Below are 18,108 nucleotides of genomic sequence, written 5' to 3'. Positions count from 1 at the left end.
AGATGAGCCAGATATACACCCTGTAAGCTATACTGGTGAACCCATAGACCTTTTGGGGTTTTGTAAACTCGAATTAGTGTTCAAAGAAAGAACAGCCTTTTGCAAATTGTATGTGTCAAAGGCAGGTCCTTGTGTCTTAGGCTGGTGGGATCAAGGAGAATTGGAAATACATTTAGACCCAAATAGCCCTGATCCGGTTTTATGTTAACTCCTCGCAAGATGATACATGTGATGAAATATTTTTTAAATTTCCCAAAGTTTTTTCAGGAGATGTAGGGGAACTTTGTGAATTTTCACACAAAATTATTCTAAAGGAGAATGCTAAACCGGTTATTCATAAAGTTAGGAATATTCCGGTAGGAGTTAAGGATGAAGTCCAAAAGGAGATACAAAAACTTGTAGATAAAAATTTAATAGAAATCATTGAATCTTCCGATTGGGTCGCCTCCTTGGTGGTCGCACGCAAGGCCAACGGAAAAATCAGTTTGTGTGTTGACCTCAGGGAACTTAATAAGAACATTTTCATTGATTTATTTCCTTTACCTAAATTCTCAGAGTTACTTTCTGCTACTAAAGACATGGTATGGTTCTCTACTATCGACCTGACCTCTGCCTACCATCAAGTCCCTCTTCATGAAGAAAGTAAACATTTAACAGCTTTTGTCACCCCATTTGGTTTATTCCAATTTAAGCGTGTACCATTTGGGCTGGCTTCAGGTGCTGCAATGTTTCAGCGCATTATCTACCAAATCTTTAAGGACATAAAAAATTTACATTTTTTTCAAGATGACATTCTGATAATGGGTAAGGATAGGGACGATCATGACACGTTGTTAAATAGAGTTTTACAAGTCTTGGAAAGGAAAGATCTAACAGCAGAAAATCTAAATGCAAAATTGGCAGAAAGAGTGTGACTTACATAGATCACGAAATTAAGGCATGTGTTATTTGCCTCAAATCAGATCTTGTTGATGTAATACTTAAGCCACCCAGTCCTCAAAATAAAGATGAGGTCTGGTCTTTTCTAGGACTTGCAGAGTATTACTCCAAGTTTGTGAATAACTTTGCAGATAAAATGCACTGCATCAGACAATTATTAAAAAAGGGTGCCATCTTCAGTTGGTCTCATGATTGCCAAGCAAGTTTTGAAAGTGTAAAGAGAGATATTTGCTCAGCACCTGCCATTAAAGGTTTTGATCCTCAGCTTAAAAGTTTCATCACTACGGATGCTAGTGGTAAAGACCTTGGGGCAGTTTTATCTCAATTGCAAAGTGATGGTTCAGAATGTGTAGTGGCTTTTGCTTCAAGAGCTTTAACAATCACTGAAGAAAGTTATTCAGTGATTGAAAAAGAAGCGCTAGGTTGCTTATGGGGCCTTAAACACTTCAGCAAAGCAGAGAGGCAAAGGTCAAACGACGCAGGCAAACATTGCTTATTGAGCATCAGTAGTGAGCAATGGGAGACACAGCAAATAAAATCCCCAGAAGAAAACATTTCAGTGCTTTTAATAAAGAACAAGTATCAACTGAAATGCGAACGACCAGCAGTGTGAGCGCTAAGACCACCTTAGTTTTGTAGTGTAATGCCAGTCAATGATGAGCAGTGAGATGCCTTTGGATTTTACCAGACCAGTGATTGGGAGACTTTGGAAAACTCAAACTTAACTTTGAGAAAAGCAAAATGGGAATTGATGCACTGTCACTAGATTGTATGACGTCAGTGATGCGAGTTGTGAGACAACATCACCTTGGTTGCACATGTGGCCAAACTCCTTCAAAATAAAATTGCAATATCATGCCAGCAGTATGAGTAAGAGCATCAGGCTATTGTTGAATATTAAGGCGCCAGAAAAATGTAAGAGTTAGGAAGATTCTTTTAACCCTTTCGCTGCGGCGGCAATTCTGCTGCAGCGCTAAGGGGCGGGGGGGCCGCGCGGCGCTCCAACGCTGGTGACGGAACCGCTCCGTCACGCCCCTCGGGTGAGCTGTGCTTGTGACGGAGCGGTTCCTTCATGGCCCCGCCCGCTCAATAGAACGCGTCGCGCAGGCGCAAAATCAGCACCGCGCAGGCGAAGCGAGCGGGCCGTGACGAAACCGTTCCGTCACCAGCACGGCCCACCCGAGGGGCGTGACGGAGCGGTTCCGTCACCAGCGTGGGAGGGGTTAAAGCCTGGGTAGTCGCAAACATTTTCCCAAGGGCCACAAAGTTTGGTCTGTGATGTGACTGTGGGCTGTGTGGAAGCCAGCAGGGTGGCGGTCCGGGAAGGTAAGGTAGGTGTAGGGGAAGCGAAGTATATACAACTAGTGGATGAATTTCGCAATGTGAAACCAGAAAACCTGGGATTAATCCCAGCACCCCCACTTTACCATCTAAAGTGAAACTAGACAATTGTTTTATTTCACTTTCCTTCCTTTTTCTTCATCATCACATATAAGACAAGTTTGAAATACAAGACTTCAGGATGTGCGTTGTGCAAACCTTCTCCTGTGCTTGATTTTAATAAACTATAATGTTGTTCATGTACAATAGGAACCCAGGCCACCCTAAGAGTGCACATAAAAACTGACTTGCCTCCTAGTTCACTATTCACATTGTTGCTAATGTGGAGGGAGGGATAAAGGCTTCTAAATTCAAATTTAAAAAACATCACTTAAAAAAATACGTCTCAATGTACTGATGCAATCTGATGTACTAAGGTTAAAATTGTTCTGCATTTTAATGAAATACACATTGTTTGAATTTATATGTCATGCTTTTACACTTTTGCTACCAGATGGCTTCAAAAATGAAGGTGTTGCTAAGGTTTAGTGGTGCAGGACAACCTAATTACTTATTTTCTTTAACTTCGATTAACCTTTAAATATAGGCTTGCCCGTTTATTTAACATCTTTTTAATGTTAGTGCTGAGTCAAGAGAAGAACAGCCTAGTGCTGCTGTTGATCAGGGGGTGCATGTAAAGGTCACGAGGGCCAGTCCCTAGACCATACTTTAAGTATCGCTGCTTTAAAGGGTGTGATGCTAGTGTTAAAGGGTTAGACACCACTGAAGTGCCTGAGGCCAATGAATTGTGTATTGAGTGATCCTGAGCTGTGAAGTGGTACTTAATATGCGTCTAACTTGCTGAGCTTGCCTTGAAAAAACCCCTAAGATTTTTAGGGACTTTAAAAAACTTGATGGATGAAATATTGCAAACAAACTTTTTGCGTGAAAACTTCACTCCCACAGCAAGGTGGCTGAAGAGCACGATTTTCGAAACTTCTCTAATCACACAACTTTTACATATTGCTTTCTTTCTCCAGCAAACAGAATAAACATTTTGCCAGCCCTAATGTAAGCCCATCAGCACTGACGCCCCCTTGCGCATAATGTGCTTCTACGGAAAGGAGCCTGGTAGCTCTGCCAGTCCCACCCTTCCTTTCCCAGTTCTCTGTAGGTACGGGGTCCTGACGATGTGTCACAGCTGAGGGAGACTGGAGAAGCAACCTTTCCCAGGAAAGCGAAGTCACGCTATGGGGGCCATGGGGAAACTCAACTCTTCCTGTCTCTGTCCTGCCCACTCCCTTGGCACTGGAAGTGAACACAAAAGGCTTTCTGAGCTGCCTTGCTTATTTTGGGTTGCTTGGCAGCAGTGGACAGGATCCTGGCAATTACTAGTACACCCTTCTTGTCACGCTTAATCCTCAATGAGTTTTGAAAAGAGATGTAGCTTTTGACACAAATTGAAGGACTCTCGCTTATCTTTCTTTCCATAACTCTTGTGCTGATCTGGCTGTTATATTTTACATAGATTATTCATTTGACCAAATCTTGCAGTCTAGCTGCTCCCTTCACACATACACTCACCTGTAATTTTGTTTCTCTCTCTCTCTCTCTCTCTCTCTCTCTCTCTCTCTCTCTCTCTCATATCTTTGCTGATTATTTCGTCATTGGTTACGTTTGTTGCTTATGTGATTAAGTATTCATTAATTAATAAAGCAGGCTTATAATATAGAAGCCTTAACAGAACACAAACTGGTTTTAAAAAAATATAAGATATTCGAAACTAATGTAATAAACTCTGTGTTTATTTTCCTACAATATTGTCCCTGCAGAGTCTACAACCTCTGTATGACATTTAATGACAACTCTGTGGTATTTGATAGACCGCATGTGACATAAACATGTTGTGCTTAGAATTGGCGCATTCCTATCTGATAAATCATTTTAAAAAAATGTTCTCTCAGTTTATCTTTTTTGGATTTATTATACAAACTAACGAACAAATCAATTAGAAGTGATTCAATAATTATGGCCTTTTTGGGCATAAGTAATGTTGAAGGAAGTGAGCGACCCGAAATACCCTTGAGGGCTTGGGTAATGAAAGTGAAAAGGTAAAGTTGCCTTCAAGGGACTTTATTTAATCTGTATTTTATTTAGTTGAGATTGTTCTAAAAAGGACCAGTCGATTGTCCTTGAAGTGAATAAATCAACAATTTACTATCTTAAAAAAGAGAGCATTGCATCAACATATAAACATATAAACAAAGACACAAGGTGTATACGAAAAAATATATTTTTATCAAGTGGTTCATTCAAAGAAATCAACTTCATATACAGATCAATAAACAAATAGAGATTAGGACTGTGGGTACACACATAAGTGAATTACTAGGTGACACAACAGAACCTAAAAAAGCACCTATCCCAAATCACATTGAGTAAAACAAAGAAAGGGATAAGGTGTATAGTCGACGTTTCGGTTTCTCAGGCGTTAATTTGCTGAAACCATCCTCAGGACTGTTATTAATTGTGGTCTGTATAGAGATATTGTTATCTGTTCATAGAGTATCGTTACTGCATCCCATGGATGATTGTGGATCGGAGTGTCTTTAAAATCTGACTATTAGTTGTAAGGCAATGGGCTTCACGTGATATTTCAAGCTATAGGTGAGAACAAATATTCCTCATAGAGCTCAGGTATAACGGAAAGACACGGAGCATCCGGTGTGTATGGAATGAGATCTTGTCAATCACCGGTATCAAAATAAAACAAATCAATACGAATTGGAGTAGGTAACACGTCGAGCAGTTATTAATCCTGCACCGCCTAGTATTCGGACAGAATGGAGTTGAAGAGCGTCTCGTCAGTACGGAGCATAGGGCATAGGCAAGAAAGTGAGCTATGGGTAAAACATTCCACCAAAATCAGCTGGCTTGAGTCTATTGATGTAAATAGACTAAAGCCTATTCTCTCTGTTTGGGGTCCACCCACATGCCTTACATTGAAACGGGTTGAAACCTAAAGGATTTAACTGGCAAAGTTTCCCCCAACATACTTTGGTTAGTTTTAATTTGTACTGGATTGCATTATCAGATGGAACTTTTCTGTTGTGAAGTTGCACTGTGTTTGGACAAGAAACTAGTATCTTAACTTTTTCTTCGACCCTGGTGTTCTGCTGATCTAGCATGTGCACAGAGGCATAGACATGTGCATGGTAAGGTGAGGTCTAGAACCTGCAAAATGTCTTGGAACTGCATCAAACGTGCCTTTGTGGTGGGCAAAGGAATACTGTCCCGGCCATGAGTGCATCATATAAAGCAATTTTGTCAGCGTAACATCATTTGTTAATCTTTACTAAGACCAGACCTTTTACCTGTATGGCAGAAAATATTGTCTACTTCCCCCTTTTGTGTGAAGGTTTGGTATTACATGGTACAAAATGGAGAATGAGGACTGATTCACTGCACAAAGGGATTGCATTGCCTGCATCCCTATGGATGCAGTGTGGAACCCCAGGCACTGAAGTGAGGGAAGACAGGGATAGGGCTTGCTTTAATAACTCACTCAGGACCTTCTTAGCAGAGGCCTGCTGGGTAGTTCATCCTGACCACTGCCATTTGGTAGGTTGACTGGGTTAGTGGTGGGACTGCAGTTTTTGTTGTTAAATCCTTCAACATTCAAGAACTCATCACTTTCTCCCAGGACCTACGCAATACCCTTTCAGACTTCTTTTACTGCAAAATCACCACCATCTACGAACACTTAGACTCCCAATTGCCCATCACCAGCATCCACGGCCTCCTCAACCTTTTGAACAACAACTCTAATGCAATAATTACTACATGGGACCAACTTACCACTAAAACCACCACTTCTTTCATGTGCGCCATCCACTCCGGAAGTGCCATCCACTCCGGAGCGCCCAGAGACCCTTGCCCCCATCACATATTCAACAGGGGAGCAACACCATCCGCAAGGAACTCACCTCAATCCTCAACTTCTCCATCCCCTCTGCCTCCTTCTCTGTGGCATGAAAGCAGGCGGAGGTCAAACCAATCTTCAAAAAGCCTACCGCTAACCCAGAAGAATTCAAGAACTACCGGCCCATCTCTCTTCTCCCGTTCCCCCCCATAAGTTCTGGAAAAAGCCATCAGCCACCAACTCTTCTGGCCACCCTGATCAGAACCTACGGTATGAACATCCTATCATACGCAGACGACACTCATCCTGTCCCTATCAGCAGACCCCATTAACACCAAAGCCAACTTCCACAGGGGCATGACCAGCCTTGCCACCTGGATGCAAAACAGCTGCCTCAAACACCGACAAACCAGAAGTACTCATCTTCAGGAACAACACCGCCCCTGTGGAACAACTCCTGGTGGTGAGCAGAACTGGGCCTGCAGCCACAGAGCATCCAAGGAACCTCAGCATCATACTGGACAGCAAGCTCACAATGAGGAAACAGGTAAACTCTGTGCCCTCAGCCTGCTTCCTTGATCCCCGCATACTCCGGAAAATCTTCAAAGGATCCCGATCAGCACCAGACGCACAGTCACCCAGGCTCTCTTCACCAGCTGCCTGGACTACGGCAACACCTTGTACGTAGGAATCACCACACAACTGCTCAACCAACTTGAGACCATTCAGAACACAGGAGCAAGGCTCATTCTCGATCTCCAGAGGAGGCCCCACCTCATCCCCTTACCTCAGAACTCTCCACAGTCTCCTAGTCCCCAAAAGATGCCAGTTCAGAGTGCTAACCCACACCAACAAAGCCCTGCACAACAAAGGACCTGCCTACCTCAACCACAGGGTCATATTCCTCCTCCCTAGCAAGCAACTGTGCTCTGCTTTCCTCACTCGCCCATATTTCCTGCATCCACCGAAGCAGGAGCAGAGGCCATGCATTCTCCTACATAGCCGTAAAGACCTGGAATAGACTCCACGTTTGGAACTCGCAGACCCTGCAAGACTTCTGAAATGGCTTAAAAACCTGGCTGTTTGACTGACCCAGCAGCACCACCAACCCAACCACCCCACCAACCGCTGGGATACCCTCCCAGATAAAAAGTAGCACTTTACAAAACGGTTTTGAAAGGTGAGGTAGTGTCTAGGCATGGTGCACCCTTTTTGTTCTTCCGTGATTAGTGCTACAGGATAGCTGATTGACTGCCGGGTATGGGGATCTCATACTTCATAGTGCTCTTGTTTGGGATACACCTGCTTTAAGCCACTCCCATTGGTATCTGCAGTTAAAGCTATCATCTTGTATAAACCTGTTTCTGAGGAACAGCCAGAAAATAACATTCGAAAGCGATTCAATACAAACCAGTTCTGAAGCCTTAGACAGTGGATCCACATCCCGTTTGGAAAATGTGTATACAGATGAAGTCGAAACTACCCCACTTGGTCTATAAGAACATAGACCAGAGGAAGGGAGTGCCCCGCAGAGTATTCAAAGAGCAACTACATGACCAGGGCTTGGGTCTGCCTGACAGCCAGTATCTGAGGTGAGGGGGCACCAGTGAAAGTCAGCACTCTCTGCTTGAGAAGCTGAGGAGCTGTCTAGTCGCTAGAAGGCTGCCTGGCTGCTGACAAAGGAAAAGAGTACTGGGGAGGCTGTAAGTGCCAAGGAAGAGTACCACTCTTGCTGCACCAAATCCCATCCAACAGTCCCTGTGCCAGCGCAACATCACTGCCATGACCCTAACGGAAGGAAAGCTGCCACTACAAGGGCAAGTAGAAGATCTGCACCCACCACACCGATAGAACTGCAATGCCATCCAGCAGTCATAAATTGGGGGTTAGCTTGCAACCAGATTGGGGTATTAGAACTCACAAAAGACTATGCTGCTCGGACTTTTACCTGAGTGAACGCAAAGGTATACCAGGGACTATAAAAGAAACACCCCCAAGTCCTCATGAGAGCCTGGGGGTATTTTTTCTAACTGTGGAACCTGTGACTTCTTTAAGGTTTTTATGTGGCCTTCCTCCTAGATCACTGTGTTGTATTATTATTAATATTTTGATAGCCGCAGGTGTTTACCGGTGTTGCCGGGCCACCCTGTGCTTGATTGATGTGTATACCAGGGGAGTAGCCATTAGAAATTATGTACAGCAGAGTAACATAAGTGGAATGCAGTGCCTTACTGAAGACGTAGCTGGGATTACACCTTGGTAATTGCACTGCCAGTTGAAATGTGTAGTGTTTGTTTTGCTGCAAGATTGAAGTACTTTTCTATTAACTAAAAGATAACTACTGGGTAGGATAATAAGCTGGATGTCTGCTGGTTGATGGAATTCTAAGCACTTGTCCTCTACAGTACCTCCCTGAGATGCCATTGCCTGCTCATCATCGGTACATACAGAGTTTAGTGCACAAGGGTGCTCTTGGCCCAGTTTGCTGAGCCATAGTAAGATGGACACCATTGGCAAACTGTCTCAACCACCACAATTGGGGTCTAGTATTCCTTGTCTGCACTTAGAAAACTCAAATAGGTTCTGACTTACCGAATGCTGAGATCATTGCTCTTTACCAAAATGTGCACAATAGTGGTCATTTTTCCTAAAATATGTTATATTTTTTCGTGACTGAACTTTAATATGGAGAAAGGTGAACATTGTGTCACAAACTGTACTTCGAGAAGTGAAATTGCGGCTATCAGTTTCATGTTGAGGTAATCCCAGTAAGCATGACTCAACATCTTGCATAATCAACCAGTCCACCATGACAAAATCTTGATGAACGTTTGCTTACTCAGTTAGAGGTGCTGGGGAAAACCCTGTAAACCATGCTGCAGTAACCCACCTTGTAGCCTCCACTGTCCAAGTTGACTGACTTAGGCCTGTCACAATGAGGTCAGAGGGACAGTGTCTGTCTCATACCAACAGTCCCCTCACTATGGTGTATTTGGCAAGAATCCCCTATGACCAGAGTTTGCTACAAACACAGTGGTTCTTGGTATCAATGTGGCTTGATGTAAAAGAGCAAATTCAGTCTACAGTCGCTCAATGTTCTGTGACTGTTTGCAGCTCTAATTATAGTATGTCTTCTACTAGTCCATGATAACCTTTTTAACCACAAAGTAAATAACTGGGAAAACAATACGTGTATGCATGTTCGGTGTGTGGCACCTAAAGATTTTCCTCTGCTTTGTATGTTGTGTGCATGATGTGAGTTAGTTGCTTGTTTTACAGCCCATACTATCATGTTTGTCACATTCCATTTCTGTTATTTTGTTCACAGATGCGGTCTGAAGGGCGATTCCTGAAAACTGATCAAGGCCTTCTCCTACGCTCCCTTCAGCTGTCAGACAGTGGTGTCTACCTATGCACTGCCACTGAGAACAACTTCAAGCACACCGTGGCCAAGGTGCAGCTGCATGTACTCAACCGCGAGACAGTCAATGCTGTCCTATTCCATTCCGAGCCACCCGCCCCACTTGCCAATAGTGCGGGCACCTCTCTAATAGGCCCCCGCGGCATTGTACCTGGGCCTTTAGACGACCCCCAATATCATGATCTGATCCAGCTCCTCACTCAACCTGAAATGGGACTTATAAACCAGTATTGTCAGGGTTACTGGCGGCACACTTCGTCTTCTCACAAGGAGGTGCTGGCAGGCCTAAATGCGAAGGAACTACAAGACCAGAAAAAACCTCGTAACCGCCGAAATCACCAACCAGACAGCAGCCAACAGACATGAAACTGTTGCTGACCAGACTTTTTTCATAACTTCTATTTTTCCCTTTTAATATAAAAATTCTATATAAATATATATATATAAATATATACATACCATTTCCCTATTCGGACAGTATTTATTTCTAGGTTGTACATAGTCTGGACTGCAAAAAAGTCTTCAACACTAGGAGGAAATCAAACCAGAGAACATCCTGTTTCTGAATCCTATAATACGGCGTGGCATATAAAGGCACAGTGTCCCGCTTTTGCTTTTTGGTGCTTTTGGGGTTCCATAAAAGACAAAGTCCACCACTCCGTGCGTGTAGTTGGAAAGAACTGGCAGAGCCTTGCAGGAGGAGAGGTGTGACGCTCTGGTTGCAAAAGGAAAGCATTGATAACCTATACTATGTAAATCTCTATCCTTAATATAAACTTTGTGAATATCTGCATGGATGAATGTATACTCCTTGGAATGAACTATCCTAGGGATTACGGTGTGGTCGTGGGGAGAATGGGGTTGATTAAAAGCTGCTCCAATGTTTTTATGGGAAATGTTCACATTCAAAGAAGAGATTTCGTATTCAAATAGAACTGTTAAATCCATTGGGTGGACTATATTTTTCAAAACAGCTTGGACATAACCATAAAATGGAACCTGAATGCCAATTCATCAAATTAATATAACTTGAACTGTCTCACATATCATTATGAAATGTAATTGTTTACTTTCATTCTTTAAATGGATGACCAAGTGTCTGATTTCAAATAGACTGAAAACAGCGCAGAAGAAAGGAAAGTGTTGTCATCCTCGTGAAGTTCATATTTAGTTCGGTTGTTGTGGTGATTGGAAGCTTGGATTGGGATAGGCATGAGTTGATGTTAGCAGGAGGAAGTGGTATTGGATAAAGGAAAAGTGAAGACCAATGAAGGCCAGTGGCTGCTCCTTAAAGTACTGCCTCTAAACAAACATGAAGGTGTAAATTTCCATTGCTATTTCAGCCAAGTAGTCTAGAATAGAACAGCAATAATGTTTATATTTGATAAAGGTACAACAGGAATTTTGACGTCCAATTTGATAACTCTTGTGCTAAGATGGGGAAGTGAGGTGGCTAGAGTATTCAGAATTCTTTCTGGTACTCTATTTAGTACCTGTAACTACTCAAAAACAGACATTTCTCGATTATCAGGCCTTACTGAGCCATGTGGTGTCACACTGAAGATGGACCGGATAGTATTGCTCCATAAGCAGCCGAAAAACTCCTCAGAGAAACCCCAATAAAGCAGTGGCCGTAGCGTTTCTTCTAAATATCTATTTGCCAGTTGTATGTCTCTCTGCAGCCAGCTCCTAATTTCTCTCTCTACAGATCTATTTTGACAACACTTTCAGTGTATTATCGCAATAGGTTTTAGTCCATAATAATCCTAATGCTCAATTCAATACTACTCCTATATCATCGGTCTGCTGTCCAAGGATATTTGGCAAGTGTTTCTTTGCCATACACTGAGTTGTAATGACAATTTGTGGCTTCTCTTTGTTACAAGCAAGTACACATTGCCACATAAATCGAATCTGGTGTGTTTCGGCACACTTACATAATCTCTGTTTTAAATCTCCCCCACAAAAAAGTACTTTTTCAGGCTGATAGTTGGTTTTGTTTCACTGTGCAAACTGTTTGTTTTTCTCTAATAGTTTATATTTCCAAGTTGGGGTGGCCTCATATATGTTCAGCATCTTCACCCAAAGTTTCTTTTGCTGGCAACCGAAATGCTCATTTAGCGCTGCTAAACCATCTTTCTTGGAAAAACAGCATCCCAATCAGGATAGGATCAAGCGACCTGTTATTACTTGTCTTCTTGTAATCCAGACATCCCCCCCTTCGATCTCTTTGTGCATATGCTACTTTCTAAAGTACAGTTTATATGTTTGTTTATGCTCTGCTCTCCGTGTACTTCCCTCAAAGAAGTACAAGGCAGGCACTACAATGTAGAGAAAAATACATTCATCTTTAATTGTACAGTGTATTCCATCTGACAACAGATGCTCGTGTACATCTCACTGCCACTGCTTCTTCATAGTTCCTTATGTAACATCTGAATTAAGCTTTAGCTAGAAAGTCGGGGGTGAAAACTATATCAGACTCCTTTTATAGATATTCATTTTTAAAGATGTTGTTGTTTCAAGTACCAGGGAAGCTTTAGGACTTGCTAGATTTCCTTAATCAAATGCTGGTCTTGCCTGGTTTAAAATTTTTAAAAACCCGTCCAGACCAGTAGACAAGGCAGTACACTCATATGTGGTCTCATGATCTCCTTGCTTGCAGGGGAGTTGTTGCATGGTGTTGTTCAATTTTGTCATTGCCTTTCAATTGATCACATGGCCTACCCAGCAGGCTTTTCTGCTGTCACATCCAGAAGTAGGGAGGCCTGTAAGTCTGATGACCAGTAATGTGTTTCATGTATTCAAGTATTTCCTACATTTATTATGCTCAGTTAATCAGGTTACTGAGTGGGGAAAGGCATGTAAAGTGTATTTCCTTGTCTCTTATACTTTTCTATTGATCTACGACCCGTTAACTTGCCAACAACTAAAGAAATATAAACAAATACAATGAGAGCAGGATACTGTGCCTTTAAAGTGATATCACTCCCATGTCTCCTTTCCGTTAGATTTCTCATTGCTTTAAAGATACACATATATTTTTTTGTGGGGGAGGAGGGACAGGTATTGTCATTTATTTCTTCATGATTGTTGTACCTTATTATACAGAGGTTGTGTCTTCTGTCATTTGTGTCTGTGTGCTGAAAGGTTTAGACAGTGATCTTTTATTTTTTGGTGTATTGTTTTTCATTTTAAATTATGATGGCGAAGCTCTGTTTGTAATATAATGTTACTATGATTGTACCAATTGCCGTGCCTGGCATGTACTATATATTCGAAAAAAAGAACAAATGGATGGGAAAGGGTAGGGAGGGAGGGGTAAACGACCTGGGCATGAGCTTCTCTTAATGCATTTTTTCATTCTATGTTGATGTATATTTTGAAACAGCCTAAAAATCAGTGTAAATAGTATTTTCATAATTTTGTGTAAATACAGTTGCAGAGTTGATAATAGTTCTAATGAAGTGCGGTTCTTGTTTTAGTGTATTTTCATCTTCTCGCCTGATTGCATACTTGAGTACAACCGTCAGCATAACAGTACTTGTGGTCCAAAGCGAGGGCCTGTTAAAGGATACTGGGGTTAGTGAAAGTGGAAAGTGTCCAGGAACAATTTGATGCATCAATGATTTTGGTTTTGGCAATGAGCCAAGCTCTTACGAGAAGCAAAAATATAGTCCGTTCTGTTTAAGGGAATTTATGAAAGTTCTGTTGATGTGATCTACTCCGTCTCTTCACAAAAGTGAATTGTGTTAAGCTTGTAGACAAAAATGGATACATGCAGACTAAAAATCAGTAAATTGTTCCCCTCGAAATTTGCAATGCTAAAAGTTAACAACAAAAAGGTTTTCATAGCAAAGAGTCTGAATGTGTACAAAGACAGTATTGTTATTGCTTTTACAGGAGGACCCAGGGGGGTCCAGTAATGCTGCCTATTTACGACTGCCAACGCTGTGTGCTAATGTGCAGTAACCTTGTTTGCAGACAAAAGATACAGAATTCGCCTTGTAAAGTTTTAGTTGGCAATTTATTTGTTTCAGTCTATTTGCGTTTAAAATGTTCTCACTCGATCAAGAGGCCTGTAGAAACCAGACTTGGGTTTCCAAGCAGCGCTGAACTCAGACTGGCTTTGACTGCAAACTCACAAGTCCCTGAGAATGTGAACTGCAGCTGTAGTGTAAGACATCCCCTATGTGGCTATGTGGCAAGCACAAGGCCCAGTGCTGTAAAGATGCCAGAAAAGTCAATGTTTCGAATCATAAATGGAATATATTTTGTACAGAGTTTCTGGGCAACGGCTGCGATCGGCAGACACAAGACTGCATTGGAAGGTGTGCATTGTAGACACACCCTTGCCAATGGTTACATCATATTGACTGTGAACAACCGTGAAAAATTCCTTGTACTTAATACTGGGCTTTTTCTACATTTAACTTTTGCAATTGCGGCTTGAAAAACTGAAATCCCTCATTTACTAGTTTTGTTCTTTGACTGATCGAACTTAATCAGAATACCCCAATGTATTTGAAATTCCCAAGAAACTTAAAAAGTATAAAGAAAGGGAACAAACACTGTCAAAGTAGATAGGTCGGGGTTTAGACCTACAAACACAAGGGAAGTCGGCAAGAGCAGTCAGATGATTATACTTGTTTAGTAGTTCTGCATGCAGTCCAAGGCAATCATCAGAATAGAAGCGGAAGGATATAGCCAATCGGTCAATAACACTAGCTGAGAGATTAATATCCTGGGCTGAGGAAAGATGTGATTGACAAAGTTTCAAGCTAATTTTTGAAAGAGGCTGTTCAAAGAAAGACAATGGTGGAAAGAAGCGGGCCCAAAGCCTGGTATATGTATATTATAAGTAACATATCTGTTTGACAGATCAGCAGTCGAAACCCAGACTCATAAATTACTGGGGGCGATGTTGACTGCAAAACTTCACAGGTAGGCATGACTGCTTCACTAACAGATGCACACTGCCCCTGCCAATGTACCAGAGAGGTCCATAGAACTCTACAACGTCTTCATAAGTGTAGATTTTGTGTGTGCTTTTTTTATTTAGGCTGTTCAAAATCCATTTAGCTCAATAGATATGAAGGGGGTTCTCAGAACTTCGACCAGATTTTTGCACAAAAGGTCTATCTTTACAGCTTCTAATGATAAGCTGCCTGGCCCGCACATATCAAGAGGTTGCTATCTCTTCTGTTTTTTCACAAACAGCATTCCATTGTAAGGAAAGTGCTGATGTCTTCTTGTGACATTTTCAGTTCATAATTATCTTCCCAGGCATAAGGAATTATTTTTTATTTAATGTGCTCCTTCGCTTCAAGCCTGTAATTGTGCAAATAAAAATACAATACTTCTACAATTGCTGTTATAGCTCAAGTTATTTAAAGTGCTTGTGCTTCATTACACTAAACACATCAGTCTGATAGAATTGGTGCAGCTGGTCGCAAAAGAAAAATCCATTCTGTCACCCAGTGAAGTGCATATAAATAAACTTGTTACTTAGGGAAACTGTACTATGACATTACAGATTCCCTAAGTAACATGCTTAATTGTATGGCCCTCATTACTGTGTAACACTGCTTTGGCAGATCAACTTGCCACAAATTTTATCTAAAGCGTGCGGTCTTCCATTCACAGAATAGTCTTTAGAAATAGCAGGGCAATCCTTCCAGGCCCTTCTGCCAGATAAAGCCCCGTTTTTCCATTTTAGTTTACTTCTGATACGCAAATGAGAATGTAGTGTGGCAGCAACACCCATGTAATAAGAATTTGAACTCTGCACGGTTAACATTTGGAAGTCTTTAAAAGTAAGTAAAAAAATAAAGGCTAGAAGGACAAACATTTAGCAATGCAACCCAACTTAAAGCATGGTTCCTCCACTGGATGGATACCTTTTTAAATAAGTTTAAGATGTTATCTGATTATGGCAGTCGAATAACGAATAACATTTTGGTTAACATTTTTGTTACCAACCATTTTCAGACAGCACCTCGTTGAATAATAGCTCTTGGATATATACAAGCAAATGGCTGTCTCAAAATCACCGGACAAAATAAGTGCATGACTTGGTTTGGCATCATGGCATGGTTAAAGATAGTTGGTTGTTGTGTTCACACCATAATTGAATACTCAGCCTTTTTTTGCTCCAATGAACACAGCAAATAATATACGTTTTTTTGTCCACGTTTGTTGTACAATATGCTTTGTAGCTGTGTTGTGCGTTGTGTGTTTAGATTGCTTGATTTAACATAAATGCCTTGGTGTGGCGAACTGCAATGAAATTGTCTTCACCCACCGAGCACCTTACTTGCAGTGGTTCTATTTTCAAAGCATACTTGGAAATTGAATTTGATAACCTATTTCCTTACCACCTTCTGGGTGAAGAAATCTTGTTGCTTTTACTTCTGTTGCAGATTGTTCTAGTCCAGTGTTGGTACTTGTTTTTGTCGATTGTTCTCATCAGCTTTTCCCTGCCAATTTGGTTGCATTCAACTATGCCATTGGTACACTGAAGCTTGAATCCTGACACGCGCCAAAGCACACCATGAGGCACAATAATGATTTCAACATAATATAACCCCAGAAAGCAAAATATGTGTTTTTGAAGTACTGAAAAATAAGGGTGCTATGAAAGGAGCAGTGAAGTAATTACCCTGACAGACATTTGCTTCTAAACTTGAGCTTTGGTTTGTCCATTTTGAGTACCCTTAATTGGTGGGACGGAACTTGCTATCTGCTGAGGTGACTTCTTTAGTTTAAATTAAACGGACAAATCGATAAATGAATAGAAATCTAACTGTGTGTTGCATTCCTCATAGCGAAACTGACACCACACATCGCCGTTGTGTCACAGCGCAAACTTTACGTCTTTAGTTAGTAGTGTAAAATTACAGTTTTGTCTGGTTCAGGCGGAAGGAACAATGCTGGATTTTTTTTACATAGCTAATGTCTTTTCTGGCCAACCACTAGGTGGCAATGTTGCTACTGTATTTCCCAGGTCTCTGACTTGCTTTCGAAAATCGCTCAATTGTTTTATCTGTTTTCACAATAAAATAAGTTTGTGATGGATTCTGCATAGGCAATGGATTTTTTTTTTTTTTTAGGTTTTTCGTTTTCTAGGCGAAGTAAAGCAGCTCTCCACATCAACACGCAGTGATTTAACCAATTCAATTATACAAAATTAATTTGCATAAGTAGTCAAGCTTGAATACCAAAGCTCGAAGACAAAACCAAAGCGTGCCTCAATACTGCTGTAAGTTTTGTAAGCAACCGTATTTTGGGCATAAATGTTTTACAGAGAAAGTATATGCAGGGTCTCACTGTATCATAAATGATGAAAGCTCAGTGGTACTGGGGGTCAAGTTTCTTGCACATCCTATTATGGTTGCCTTTTACAACTGAACGGGGGTAATAACAGTTGTCCTTACTTGCATTCGGCTCCACATCACCCTTGCTTTTAACACCAGTGATCTATGTGGACCTATTGAATACTCCACATTCAATCAGTCATGGGTTTATAAAGTGTGTCTACTTGTCCGTAAGGGTCTCTAGGCGCTATGGGGGGCTGCAGATCCATCCGGGCGCAGGGGTTCATTCGAAGAGCCAGGTCTTGAGATGGTTCTTGAGTTGGTTCAGCGACGGGGCTTGCCTGAGGTAGAGAAGCATGGTGTTCCAGGTCTTGGCGGCGAGGTGGGAGAATGATCTCCCTCCAGTTTTGGTCTTGTGGATCCGTGGGACGGCGTTCTCGAAATGCATTGGGTACGAAATGTATGATGTTACAAATTGTGGAACAGATAATCATGGATTGTCACCATTTTTAAAACATCACAACGTGAATAAAACATGGAAGTTTTGAATACCTGTTGTGCAACTCGTTTGAATGCAAGATGAAGAAGTGGATAAGATCGATTAAAAACGTTGAGAAAAACACAGGAATAGTTTGTTTAAAAGGTTCAAAAAGTTTCATATATAGTGCCACTAAGGTAGTGGCTTGAGTTTGAGGCTGTGCATCCTGTATCTGTTGAACAAAGTGTTCTTCGGTCTGTCTCAGTGGGATGGCAGCCAGGGCCTGTTGGGCAGACAGAAGGTGTCTGGTGGGTACGTGGTATGAAAGGCGGTGGTTCAGATTATCTGGCCCGCATCGTGAGGAGCTTAGTAGTCATGTCTCAGGAGCTTGAAGGTGATTCTTTTGTTGACTGGGAGCTAGTGGAGTTCTCAAAGGTATCCGGTGATATGGCTGCAGCGGTGGACCAGTCTATCTGCTTTGTTTTGAACGTTCTGTTGTTTACTGAGGAGTTTCTGGGTGACACCGGCATAGAGTGCGTTGCTGTAGTCGTGTCTGCTGGTGAGGAGTGCGTGAGTGACTGTCTTTCTGTATTTTGTGGGGATCCAGCTCGAAGCAGGTGGAGCATGTGGAAGCAATATGAGGTTACAGCGTTGATCTGGCGGTTCATCGTGAGCGAGAAGTCCAGTATGATGCCGAGGTTACATGCGTGGT

The 18,108-nt window shown here is 41.8% G+C and overlaps 1 protein-coding gene across 2 annotated transcripts in view; it reads left to right on the top strand.

The window, feature by feature from the left end:
• Positions 1–16,686, top strand: part of SEMA3F (semaphorin 3F) — a 371,011-nt gene extending 354,325 nt beyond the window's left edge. For both annotated transcript variants that reach the window (XM_086949651.1, XM_086949652.1), the window contains one exon: positions 9,510–16,686. In XM_086949651.1, coding sequence (XP_086805777.1) covers positions 9,510–9,968 — 459 coding nt within the window. In that variant the 3' untranslated portion in view covers positions 9,969–16,686. The remainder of the gene's footprint in view (positions 1–9,509) is intronic.
• The last annotated feature ends 1,422 nt before the right edge of the window (positions 16,687–18,108 follow it).

The sequence above is a fragment of the Lissotriton vulgaris genome, unplaced genomic scaffold, assembly GCF_964263255.1.
Source record: "Lissotriton vulgaris unplaced genomic scaffold, aLisVul1.2 SCAFFOLD_509, whole genome shotgun sequence".
In the NCBI taxonomy this organism is placed as follows: Eukaryota; Metazoa; Chordata; class Amphibia; order Caudata; family Salamandridae; genus Lissotriton; species Lissotriton vulgaris.
Note: the sequence above shows the minus strand (reverse complement) of the source record. Positions and strands in the feature narration are given on the sequence as shown.